Source organism: Chiloscyllium punctatum, chromosome 2, assembly GCF_047496795.1.
Source record: "Chiloscyllium punctatum isolate Juve2018m chromosome 2, sChiPun1.3, whole genome shotgun sequence".
Taxonomy (NCBI): domain Eukaryota; kingdom Metazoa; phylum Chordata; class Chondrichthyes; order Orectolobiformes; family Hemiscylliidae; genus Chiloscyllium; species Chiloscyllium punctatum.
The window spans coordinates 62003944-62018038 of NC_092740.1; the positions used below are offsets into that span (position 1 = coordinate 62003944).

General features: G+C 39.4%; 1 protein-coding gene across 1 annotated transcript in view; it reads right to left on the reverse strand.

Annotated features, from left to right (window-relative positions):
• Window positions 1–14095, reverse strand: part of pcsk1 (proprotein convertase subtilisin/kexin type 1) — an 85878-nt gene that overhangs the window by 45327 nt on the left and 26456 nt on the right. The window contains exons 5-8 of the mRNA XM_072583258.1: window positions 10651–10727; window positions 5229–5317; window positions 1821–1993; window positions 844–1056 (exon numbers count right to left, since the gene is read on the reverse strand). Coding sequence (XP_072439359.1) covers window positions 844–1056; window positions 1821–1993; window positions 5229–5317; window positions 10651–10727 — 552 coding nt within the window. The remainder of the gene's footprint in view (window positions 1–843; window positions 1057–1820; window positions 1994–5228; window positions 5318–10650; window positions 10728–14095) is intronic.

Genomic DNA, 14095 nt, shown 5'->3' on the forward strand with positions numbered 1-14095 from the left:
CCTTCATCTCAGGCAGGACACCATGCTAGACTTCCTGTTTGTCCACCTGGATGATGTTATCATAATGGATGGAGTTTTAATGCAACTTCAACATGGGCTGAATTTCTATTTGGGTGCAGGAACATGATCTTAAGAATCAGTTCTAGATATGGACCCCACCTGGATTGTGCGGTTATGCGGTGGTTTTAAATAAACTGCTGTTGTTTTTAAATAAATTGTCAATGTAAAGCCAGAGAACAGGTTTGCCAATGGGTGGCCCTCCAGCAGTAACAAAATTATAGGTGTATCAACCAAGGTGGAAGCTGCTGCTCTGAGATGTGGAGAAAGAGAGAGAGAGAGAAAGGAGATACCAGAATAGTCTTTCTTTACTTTGTAGAATTAAAAGAGCTGTTTGATTATTATCTCCACACGATAGGCAACCTTGTGATCATTATACCATATGGGGCATCTCTGTTGTGGAAATTTTTTACTTACATTAATTAGGTCTAAATTGATGACAAGCTGCAAACTGGTGAGTTGGCGTCCATGATCTGATCCAGCAGCTCAGAGAGTGGCTGCGGCTCAGGATTGCATTCGCATATACTAACTGGCAGCACTGGCTGCCCCCAATTCCAACCCTGACCCACTTGAAAAAATACAGCCTGATATTTGTATTTCTTCATACCAGGAAGAATACCAATGAATCTGCCTGCTAATATGTTCAAAGTGCTCATAGATTTCCTTTGATATTTGATTTGAAGTCTTATTAAAGGTTTAATTAAATATATCATAAACTATATATGCAAATTTAGTTTAATTACTCCAAAATAAATAAACAGTGAGCTTCCTGTGGCAGATACTTACAATTCTTTGATCTGTGTAGTCTCCACTGCTGTAAGCTGTAGCCAGGGTGGAAGAGCATTTTTCTGCATACCATGGAGAGAGCCCTTGCTGTGATGCACTGCTTATAGAAACTGTATAGATGCTATCTGTGTACCCATCACAGTCACAGTTATCACCTTGACGACCACCATTCCCCGATGCCCAGACAAAAACTGACCCTTTTCCTCCTCTACCCTGAAAATACATAATTTTAAATTGAATATCATTGACAAGTTGCATATAATATAATTGAACAAAAGTAACATGATATTGAATGATTCTATATAATATGTCCTGTCTGTGTTAGTTTGTCAGAACAGCAATCTATATTAATTCAAATGCCATGCAGTCTCATTATAGCTTTACGTCTTCCTCTATTTCAATAATAATCCATTATTCTCTTGAAAAATCATCTACTGATACCAGAATCTGTGACACAACCATTTCTTCTGATAAAATATTTTATGCTAAACAATCTACACAAAGACATTTCCCTTTTTTTGTGGCATTATAAATTGATGGCCTGTTGTCACTAAAATATCAACTAAAGGAACTAACATTTCTTTGTTAAGCTATCAAACTCATTCAATATTTTAAAAACTATTATAAAATGTCCTCTTAACTTTCTCTGATCTTAATTAACAACATTATTTAAAATCTTCACAAAACCATCACTTTCTATATATTCTCTCCTGCATCCATTAGGGGTCCTACTTTATCTTTAAAATATTTATTTACTTTTCATATATTTCCAAAAGCCCTGATAAAATGATGTGTTAAATTATTACGGTAATATAAACCTCTTTCTTAGTTTGGACAATCACAACAGCACAAATGTTTTTTCTACAAATATTTAAAAATTATATTTGTTCTTGGTCAGCTCTAAGGAGTTCAACAAGTTTGAAAGTTAGAATAGTTCTGCATTTCTACTTTGGCATAAAATTATCTACAATACTCACCTTCTGAATGCCATGTTCAAATGCTTTTTGTGCAAGTCTCCCAGGACCTTCCACAGTCTTTCCATCATCATTTGGACCCCAGCTTGCACTATAAATATCCACATGCTGTGGATTGAATCCAATTGAAGTGGCCTCAATTGCATCTGTTACGATGCCATCCAGCATTCTGATACCTAAAGAAAAGTCAAGATTTTAAAATTAGTGATCGAGTGACATTAGTCTGAAATTCAATTTAAACACAATAAGTTATGTAAAATTCACCAATCAGAAATAGCAAATAGGACATGAACTGAAGTACTGAATATTCAAGCAATGGGTGAATAATCAAATCATACCAATACCATCAGGTTTTATTCCACTCAACATACTTTGCGCTCATACTTCAAGTGGTTTTTTTGGCATGACAGGGGTTTGAAGCTTCAGCACACTGTATTATAGAGTGATCATTACAGCCTTTATATCCAGAAAATCATATGTGTCACGGTGATGATCTCACCTTTATGAGAGCTAACATTTGCTCTCAGGGAGAAAAGATTATCGTTAAGGTAGTCACTCTGGTGATTAAATCAAATGATTCACCACCATCAACTTAATGACAGAAGTCTGGGAGAAGATCACTTAGCTGCCATTCATTCAGTCTCTAGTGGATAAAATGGGGAAGTTTAAAGTCAGAGTAGGGTATAGTTGAGGGAATGCAAAATAACTTGAAAACAGAGAGTTTTCTTCTAGCAAAGAACCTATAAATCTGGAAGTAACTCAGCAATGTTAATGCAAAAACATATATTGTGTTTTATGATTCCAAGCACTTTGGGATGTTTGACAACATTTTTGGCATTTTATAAGTGCAAGTTGTGGAAGGAGCTCGTGTGTCAGTAAGTAGTGCCCCTGTATCTGAGTTAGGAGCTCTGCATTCCTGTGCCAGTTGCTGGACAAAGTGACATTTGACATATACATGACTTCATTTTTCCTACTGCAACAATCCCCGTGGGGAGATGAGAAACCAAGATAACCAAAGATTTTGGGTGACCCTCATCAAATGATGAAATTACTAGCAAGGTTCTGCTTTTTGTAGCTTTCTCTTTAACACTAATTAGAATCAATACAAATTGTACCTAAAGTGATAAGTAATTTCAGAAAACATAAATTTCACTTTCAATGGTTGATATAACAAAGATTGATCTTAGTTAACCAAAAGTATTTGCATTACTCTCCATACAAATGTAACATTTGTAGCAATACAGTTCCACAATATGCCATTATTTGCTCATGTAAAATGGATTAGTGGCCCTATTTGACAACACCTTTCACCTTCAAGTTTCATGATTATCATCAAGGAACAGGTCTATGAACACACTCCTTCTCATTTTATATCCATCCTCATGGTGTAACTTTCTCGAGTTCTTCTTCAACTGATCAATTAAAAACTCTCCAATTCTCTGTTCAGGTAGTTTTGGGAATATACTTAACTCTTTAATGTCTTCAAGTTAACCATTACAGACTTCCAGGTTTTACATCTTCTTAATTAATTTGTACTTTATCTCTAAGAAGTCCTCTCTACTTTTCTGCCAAACAGAAAAATTCACCTCTTCCTTATTTGCTTCTGCTGCTCACAACAAACATTTGCACTTTTCTTTCTGTTTCCATCTGCTTTCTCCTTGTGTCTGTCTTTGTGTCTTTACAATCCAGTTCCTCTGCTTGTAATACTTCTTTGTGTCTGCAGCTCCCTTTTTATATCTTCCAACCATGCAACTGTTTTTATAAACTTCTTTTGGTATTGCATTCACGTCCAGGGTCATCACATTATAGAGATGAATATTTTTTGTTATCTAATGAAATTACTACCATTATAGTTGATAATAACTCTTAAAAGTCATTCTCAAACTATCTTAATAGAATAATAGATTCCAAAGATCTTTTAAAGAAGTTACAAATCTCCCTTACTATATTGCTTTCAAATAAAAATTCATCTTGCTACTAATTATGCACATGTTCCTACCAAATCATTACTATAACCAGCAGTAACATATTGGAGAAGATATATTACATAATATTTCATAACTTGTATTGCCACAATAATTAACGTGTATGTATTTAGATGCAGTGAGCAAGGGATCTATGTCACTTTGTTAATGCATTGCCACAGCACAGTATGTAATTGTGTGTGACATTTGTAAATATTAACCCAACAAAGATGTAAAATGCTTTTTTTGGAGTTGCCTGTAATTTATTGTGTTGTAAAATGTCAAAAGGTAGAATATATTGGTTTGAATTTCCACATGTCCACAGAGTCTCACTATTATCGTCAAAATGATGAATGAGCCTGTCAATCTGAATTACTGCTCCCGAAACATGGCACCTACCATTGTAACAGGTCATATTTCTCCCATGCACTCTTTATGGAGGCAGTTACCCATACAAATCAGTAACTGCTTGTACTCCTGTATAGTTTGGTGTCTTGGCTATCTGAAGCACAAAATGTCCAGATTAGACAGGGTAGGTCTAAACTTTGTGGATTCACTTGTCTAGGCTGGGTACCCTTTTAGAAAGGTAAGGCACCCTTTTGAATATGGTCTTGGAACTCCTTTGGGAAAGGGAAGGTGCCATTTGGAATTGGTAAAAGTGGGAAGAATGTCTGTAAAATGTGGATCACCTCATTGACTGTGAAACCCATTAGAACTGCTCACTTACCTTTTAGAAGCAATTATCAAAATAACTGCCAATGGAAACAGACAAAACTGTCAAAATAATATGTCTAAAGCAACTTTCAAAGGATCTGTCAAAATTATTAAAGTATTTAACTCTTTATATCTTTGAAAAAAATATCTAGAATGCTAAAAGAAATGCTTGTAATTTTACACTGTCCATTGGCATAAACTGAGGGCTACAATTATTGGATTAGTGATGTATGATTAACTTCATGTTTCATTATTTTAGTTTGGTGTCAGCTATTTCAGTTCAATGTGGTTGTATTTTCCTTCAAGTAAGACTATATGATTTTGTATCATTGTCATAAGGAATTATGCATTTAAATAAAATAAAATGTCAGGAAGCACAACATCCAATTTGTCTTATTATAAAGTCTCACAAACAGCAATAAGTGGAATGACCAAAACCAGGTTCTGATGGTGTTAATTGATTAATTTGTTGTTTGAGCAGGGATATATAATTCATTACTTCAAACTAAAGAAAGACAACTTTATGTTGCCACTGATTACAAGAAATTAATAAATCCATTCCAAAACCAAGCAAGCTTTTAATAAGCTTCATTGTCAGGAAAGAGATATCAAATTCTGAGTTAACTTTAGATAAGAGGACAAGAAAAAACAGATCTATATCTTCAGCCATTGTGGTATGTACCTCTTAAACTCACAGTGAATTAGAAAATGCTCTTGTTCAGCTATACTGTACCTCCAACTTTTGAATTATAAGCCACTCCTACACCACATTTCTTGTTATTGGCTTGCATTGCAATTTCCCCAGCACACCTGGTACCATGCCTAAAAAAAAGACAGATTAGAATTCATCAAATCCAATGGGAAATATAGCCTTGTTTTTGCAAACTGTGCATATACAACTTATCGTATAAAATGTACAATGTATAAATCTATAGTAGCACATATTTTGTTTAAGGCCAACATTGAAAAATAAGGTGATGCTTTTGATTGTGATCCAGTATAAATCTTATCATGTTAATATTATTCTTGTAAAAATATAATGTAACTCATAGTTGGCATATACCTGTAGTTGATTAGGACTCCCAAGGCATTTGTTGACTGCCAGGAATGTGAAGTTTAAACATATAGGAAAAACCTCCAAAATTGAAACATTGTTCAGGTTTCAGGTACAAAATTGAAAACTGGGTCAAAGTCAAGCTAATACTTTCCTACACCCTGTTTAAACTACTGCAGATTGATCCTTGATACAGGTAATATAAATACAACTACCCAAGTCAACTTTTTAAAACTCTTGTCTTTGTGCATATTTCAAATTTTAAAATCAGGCAAACGTATACGGTGCTGACCCCAATTCCCATTTGTTGATAGAATCACAATGTAGACATTAAACCAAGTGTCTGCGCTCTAAATAAACATGTACCAGCAACTAAAACCTTCACATTATGGCAGTGTTTACACAGGATATGAGAAAGCAAGGACTGAGGAAAGCTTACTCTTTTCATGCATGAAGAGATGAAAAGGAATACAGGAGAAGGAATGAGAATTCTCTGTTTGTCATACTTGGCTTTGCTGTATTAGGGAAACATTTCACCAGCCCCTGGTAAGTGTTTGTTTAGTTTCTCTCTGGTCTGTATCAATACCCTTTCAATGCTGTGAGCTAAATTAAAAGTCCACCTCTTGCACATTTCTAAATCGGGAATCATCCTTGGAATCTGTAACCATACTCCAACCACAGTGTAATGATTCTGGAAATCTGCAATAGTTCTCAGAATCATTCTCTGAAAAAGATTGTCAATTATGCCGACTCACTGAAATAGATGTGAAGAGATGATTCAATGGGAACTGCACCGATGGATTCCCAGGATGCCCTTAGTTCTCATCAATTCAGGAAGTCATTATGTAAGCAAATAGAAAATAATACTGCGTCAACATGACACTTTTCAATATATCTTTTGTGCTCGAGCAATGCCGGTTACAAGAAACACTTTAGCTTTCCTGGCTGAGGAACTTTGGGGAAAGGATCTAAAGGTTATTTTCATTCATTGCAGGAGAAAGTGAGGACTGCAAATGCTGGAGATCAGAGCTGAAAATGTGTTGCTGGAAAAGCGCAGCAGGTCAGGCAGCATCCAAGGAACAGGAGAATCGACGATTCGGGCATGAGCCCTTCTTCAGGAATGAGGAAAGTGTGCCCAGCAGGCTAAGACAAAAGGTAGGGAGGAGGGACTTGGGGAAGGGGCGTTGGAAATGTGATAGGTGAAAGGAGATTAAGGTGAGAGTGATAAGGTGAGGGTGATAGGCCGGAGTGGGGGTGGGGGCGGAAAGGTCAGGAAGAAGATTGCAGGTTAGGAAGGTGGTGCTGAGTTCGAGGGTTGGGACTGAGGCAAGGAGGGGGGAGGGGAAATGAGGAAACTGGAGAAATCTGAGTCCATCCCTTGTGGTTGGAGGGTTCCTAGACAGAAGATGAGGCACTCTTCCTCCAGCCATCGTGTTGCTATGGTTTGGCGATGGAGGAGTCTAAGGACCTGCAGATGGCCTCCTTCTTCAAAGACCGCAATTTCCCCCCAGACATGGTCAGCGATACTCTCCACCGCATCTCCTCCACTTCCCACTCCTCCGCCCTTGAGCCCCGCCCCTCCAATCGCCACCAGGACAGAACCCCATTGGTCCTCACCTACCACCCCACCAACCTCCATATACATCATATCATCCGTCGTCATTTCTGCCACCTCCAAACGCACCCCACCACCCGGGATATATTTCCCTCCCCTCCCCTATAAGTGTCCGAAAAGACCATTCCCTCCGTGACTCCCTCGTCAGGTCCACACCCCCACCAACCCAACCTCCACTCCCGGCACCTTCCCCTGCAACCGCAAGAAATGCAAAAGTTATGCCCACACCTCCCCCTTACTTCCCTCCAAGGCCCCAAGGGATCCTTCCATATCCACCACAAATTCACCTACACCTCCACACACATCATTTACTGCATCTGCTGCACCCGATGTGGCCTCCTCTATATTGGGGAGACAGGCTGCCTACTTGCGGAACGTTTCAGAGAACACCTCTGGAACACGCGGACCAACCAACCCAACCACCCCGTGGCTCAACACTTCAACTCCCCCTCCCACTCCACCAAGGACAGGCAGGTCCTCAGGACTCCTCCATCGCCAGACCATAGCAACACGACGGCTGGAGGAAGAGCGCCTCATCTTCTGCCTAGGAACCCTCCAACCACAAAGGATGAGCTCAGATTTCTCCAGTTTCCTCATTTCCCCTCCCCCCACCTTGTCTCAGTCCCAACCCTCGAACTCAGTACCACCTTCCTAACCTGCAATCTTCTTCCTGACCTCTCCGCCCCCACCCCCACTCCGGCCTATCACCCTCACCTTGACCTCCTTCCACCTATCGCATTTCCAACGCCCCTCCCTCAAGTCCCTCCTCCCTACCTTTTATCTTAGCCTGCTTGGCACACTTTCCTCATTCCTGAAGAAGGGCTCATGCCCGAAACATCGATTCTCCTGCTCCTTGGATGCTGCCTGACCTCCTGCGCTTTTCCAGCAACACATTTTCAGCTTCATTCATTGCAGGCATTGTAACATTGTAGGGCAGGCTTTTTTAAGGACTTTCTCAAATCTTCACATGGCAGCTTCCCCTATGACAAGTTTTTCCAACAGAATTCTTGTCCAAGATGAGTATTCTAATTACACTGGAAATGGTGTTAATATCCAGCAAAATATAGAATTACCCTTAACACCAGAAAATGAGTCAACCCAGATGTGAAAATCCTGAGTCCCTTACTGTTGAGCACTCACTACTGTTGCAGCAGATAGAAAATTTATGACTCTCATCCCTAAGAGTAGGAAACATTGACAATTCCAGTCATTGTCTTGCTGTAAAAACAGACTCGATACATTGTAAGTGATCATATTCAAATTCACTATAGTATGACAACAGAGTTAAATTCAAATTTGCATGAAACTGTCCAAGGGCATATTTATTGGCAACTGAATCCATTTCAGGACTTCAGGCAATCTTCATTAAGACCATAAGACTAAAGGATTAAGAGCAGATTTTAGAATTAGAATTCCTTTAGTGTGGAAACAGGCCCTTCAGCCCAACAAATCCACCCCAACCCTCCAAACAGTAACCCATCCAGACCAATTCCCCTACCCTCTATTTACTCCTGACTAATAATATATACTATGGGCAATTTAGCATGGCCAATTCACCTAACCTTCACATTTTTGGATTGTGGGAGGAAACCCATGAAAACACAGGGGGCATGTGCAAACTCCACACAGACAGAAGACTGAGGCTGGAATCGAGCCCAGGTCGCTGGCGCTGTGAGGCAGCAGTGCTGGCCACTGAACTCCAAAGCAGTAAAGTGATAGGCTGCCAGAACTGTTGCATCACTGGCACCGGAGGGATTGTGGTCATTAAGCCCATTGAGTCTACTCTGCCATTCAATGAGACCGTGGTTGAGCTGATAATCCTCAACTTCATTTTTCATGGAAACAGATTGAACTCTGCAATTGTATGGCAAATTCCCCATGCAAAAACTAATGGCCCTGAGTTATCACCGAGCAGTAATTTTAGTAAAAGTCTTTGTCAGCATAAGATGGAAACTCCCAGCCTGTGCTGACTGCAAATTTTCCATTCAAATCATTAACAGGAAAAGATTTTCGAGAATAGTTTGATAACTTAAAGGAAAGTTTGTAAGAGATTTTGAGTCCAGGGTTTTTGTTAATTATCAAAATGTGGAGTGCTGGGGAACAGTGCAGTCTTTAGCATATGTATTATATATTCCTAATTCATATCAATACCCCAGCATATCTCTTTTCACACTAACCCTATCAAGAGATAGAATCTCAGCAGTTCACTTGATCTCCTGTTGTATCCTTTGCAGATATATTTAAGGATACTCTGGGGCAGCACAGTGGCTCAATGGTTAGCACTGTTGCCTCAAAGAGCCAGGAGTCCGGGTTCAGTTGCCACCCTTGGGACACTGACTGTATGAAGTCTGCAAATTCTCCCCTTGCCTGCATGGATTTCCTCTGGGTGCTCTGGTTTCCTCCCACAGTCCAAAGATGTGCAGGTTAGGTGGATTGGCCACGCTAAATTATCCATAGTGTCCAGGGATGTATCAACTAGATGGCTAGCCATGGGATTTGCAGGGTTACAGGGATAGGGTGGGTCTGGGTGGGATGCTGTTCGGAGGGTTAACGTATCTTCCTGCTCCCTTCTATCGATCTGCTTTTGTGCACTGTAAGTAATCTAATCAAATGTGGACTTCCTCTTTCCCATGTTAATTACAATGTACTCATCAATACCACATTATAGACAACTTTGAATACAAATACATACTAACTGGGTGAGGGATCAAACAACCCAAATTCAAGTTTGCATTAGCTAGCTTCAGCTTATGGAATCAAGAATTGCTACGGTACTGGAGCAGGCCATTCAGCCCATCATGTCTGCACCAGCTCTCTGAGCACTCTGACATAATGCCTAACTCCTGCCCTTTTTCCATGACTTCACATTTTGTTTCTATTTAAATAATAAGCTATTGCCTTCTTCAGTAGATCTGCCACCACCATGATACCAGAGAATGATTTCCAAACCCAGATCACTAGCTGTGTGAAAGAGCTTTTTCTCACCTTGGACTTGCGTCTTTTGCAAATCCCTTTAAGTTCCATCTCGACTGATTCTCAATCTTTTTGTGAGAGGGAACAATTTCTCCATGGCAATTCTGTCCAGACCCCTCAGAGTTTTGAAAACTTAAATCAAGTTTCCCTAGACTTCACATTTCCAAGGAAAACATTCCCAAATTCTCCAATCTATCCTCATAGCTACGGTTTTTCATCCTTACCAAGAAATAGCCTTTACTTTCTAATTTACTAGTGACAGTTGATTTTATCAACTTCCCATAAGTCAAAAGACAAAAGTAATTATGAAGATATTCCCCAGTCCTTCCACTATTACATCATCAGACACAGAGTAGGAGGTTCCCGCTGTACTTCCAGCAAAGCTACAAAGGCAGAGGGAATTACTGACTAAATTCTTTTTAACTTCTCATTTTACTGAAATGAATCTAGATCCTGATGTGTGAATTCACTGGCATCAGTCAATTTCATGTTTTATGATAAGTGTAAACTTACTTATTTTCATTAGTTGGGTCATATCTGGGGAATGGATCGGGGTCATTATCATTAAAATCATAGCTTGCTTCCGGATCCTATAGAAATAAGAATGGAAATTAAAGCATTAATAGTCAAGTATCACAACTAATGTTTTTTTGGAACATTGACATTATATTTGTTTGAATTAGTTGGAATATTGCTCAGCAATATTTGTGATCCAAGTCGACAGAGGATTGTTTAAAATCTAAATGATGTGATCAGCTTCCACACAAATATAATCAAATATGGTATTGAAATGTAAAGAAAACATCACAGTCAATGGCAAGAACTCATGCTTGTACTGCTGATTTTATTATATTGAATTAAAACTTACAGAAAATTACAAGAAGATTGTGTAATAATTTGTCTCCTTTATGATGATTGCCCAGTTAGTTATGAATAATAAAAATAGTTCTACTTCTTTGTGGTTAATAAATTATTTCAGACCAAGATATAGGTTTCATTTAATATAGTAATTGTCAGTGAACAAAACTTGATCATGTATCCCTCCAAATTACACACCATTCTGACTTGGAACAATCTCACGATTTCTTCACTGCAGCTGGGTCAAAATCCTAGAAATCCTCTCCTAATAGCAGCGGTTATATCTATAGCACATGGGCTGCAGCAGTTCAAGAAGGCAAATCATCACTTTCTCAAGTGCAACTCGGAATGGGCAATAAATGCTGGCCCAGCCAGCGATGCTTATGCTTGAACATGGGAAATAAAGCCTTGATCATTTAGTACTGCACCATGTGCTGTATTTGCCTTTCGATAGCCTAACATCCAAAGTTATTTTGGTTAAACTTTGGGAAGTAACTTACACAAGTGTAAATCAAAACACATTTTGTTAAAAAATTGAAATGCTGAGGAAAACCATGTGGCTTTGTCTCCTTTTCTCTTTTTGTGAAACTTATTTTTTGCAGGTTCAGCTCCATACATTTCCAATATTGACAAACTGACAATCTATCAGGAACTGAAATAACATTAATTTAGTTTAACTTTCAACATATCGTGGAAGTTATTCTTTCTTATGTACAGTTTCAAAGGGCAATAATGATCAATTGTTAAGAAAAATAGTATAAAATAATTCTGCACTTACTGCTCCAAAATATAAATTCATTGTGATAAACATTGAAAATCTATAGCACTGAATAGTTTCCATGTTTATTCTGATTTAATATTTTCAAAAATTCTGTTGGCATTGAAATGCATTAGAAAGTAAGTTTGCCAAAATTTTGGTGGAAAGAAACCATTGCTTTCAAACAAATCTAGTGAGATGTGTCAAGGTGAGAATACATCTGCAATTTCTATTAATCTTAGCCTCTTGGTATACCAAGTCTTCAAAAGTGGTCCAAAGCAAATTTCTATCTCTTCTCCATGCAGCCACTGGCTGTCTTTCCAAATCAGTATATGAACTGAATGATGCTGTCATGTATTGTGGAATAGACTTATCTTGCTGCAAAGGACAGTGCATACTTCAAAAGAGAAAAAGCTCACAGGAGAGACGATGTCTAAACTATGAAAAGTCATTTTATAAGGAGGATCAGATTAAAAACTGAAGAATCTTTTAGGCATCTGATCAGGGTGGCCTCTGGTAAAATGTGTTGCAGGATCAGGCAGTAAGTGTGGTGAAACCCATCTTGACATTGAGATCAATTCACTCCAAACTTATTTTTTCCGCATGCTGCTTGGCATTCATTCGCCTAACTGTACAGTTTGTGTGGTGTCTATTGGCTATGTGTTCAGTTATGATCTCCATAAAGGCCATTAAGTATATAAAAAGAAATTCAAAGACACAGTGATTAACTAACAGAATGGCACCACAAGATTTCACATTTTTAAACAAGTAAGAACTGCTGTATATATATATATTAAATAAGCAAGCACCACTGACTTAACACTATTGTGAATGGCACGGTGGCACAGTGGTTAGCACTGCTGCCTCACAGCGCTAGAGACCAGGGTTCAATTCCCGTCTCAGGCGACTGACTGTATGGAGTTTGCACGTTCTCCCTGTGTCTGCGTGGGTTTCCTCCGGGTGCTCTGGTTTCCTCCCACAATCCAAAGATGTGCAGGTCAGGTAAATTGGCCATGCTAAATTGCCCGTAGTGTTAGGTAAGGGGTAAATGTAGGTGTGTGGGTGAGTTGTGCTTTGGTGGGGCGGTGTGGACTTGTTGGGCCGAACGGCCTGTTTCCACACAGTAAGTAATCTAAATTAAACTAATGACTGTCAAAACGTAGGGTGGGAATCTCCCAGCCTTGAACGAAACAGGCAATAGAAGGTTAGTTCGGAAAATCTGGTGAGATCAATGTAATGAGATTCTCAACATCAAAAAAAAGAAAATCTCAATTTTTCACCAAGTTTGGAATGGTGAGACAAGAAACTCACTAATAGTAGTAAGAGACACATTTCTCTCATTAGCATCGCACTGTGGAGAGAAGCTAAACAACCACAAAGCTAGGCACCTTGTCATTGTTGTCAGTGGGGATCAGTCAAGGTGTAGTTATGTGGTTGTACATCACCAGGTTACATCAACGTCACACTGACAGCATGTGCCAGCAGCTTACATGACAAACATACTGCAAATGCTTCATCCAAATGAGCATGTCTCATAGTCTAAGAGGCGTAGTCATCAGTCAAGTCAAAGAGTCTGACATCATTCAGGAGGGGAGAAAGTGAGAAAAGCAGAGTCGAAAATGTGGTGCTGGAAAAGCACAGTCAACATGGTTTCATCAAGGGCAGGTCATGTCTCACAAACCTCATTGAGTTTTTTGAAAATGTGACCAAGCATGTAGATGAGGGTAGGGCAGTTGACGTGGCATACATGGACTTCAGTAAAGCCTTTGATAAGGTTACACATGGTAGGCTGTTGGATAAAATCTTCGAGGAGAAAGTGAGGACTGCAGATGCTGGAGATCAGAGCTGAAAATGTGTTGCTGGAAAAGCGCAGCAAGTCAGGCAGCATCCAAGGAACAGGAGAATCGACGTTTCAGGCATCAACCCTTCTTCAGGATCCTGAAGAAGGGCTGATGCCCGAAATGTCGATTCTCCTGTTCCTTGGATGCTGCCTGACCTGTTGGAGAAAATGCAGAGGCATGGGATTGAGGGTGATTTAGACAATAGACAATAGACAATAGATGCAGGAGTAGGCCATTCAGCCCTTCGAGCCTGCACCGCCATTCAATATGATCATGGCTGATCATTCCCAATCAGTATCCTGTTCCAGCCTTATCTCCATAACCCTTGACTCCACTATCTTTAAGAGCTCTATCCAATTCTTTCTTAAATGAATCCAGAGACTGGGCCTCCACTGCCCTCTGGGGCAGAGCATTCCACACAGCCACCACTCTCTGGGTGAAGTAGTTTCTCCTCATCTCTGTCGTAAATGGTCTACCCCGTATTTTTAAGTTGTGTCCTCTG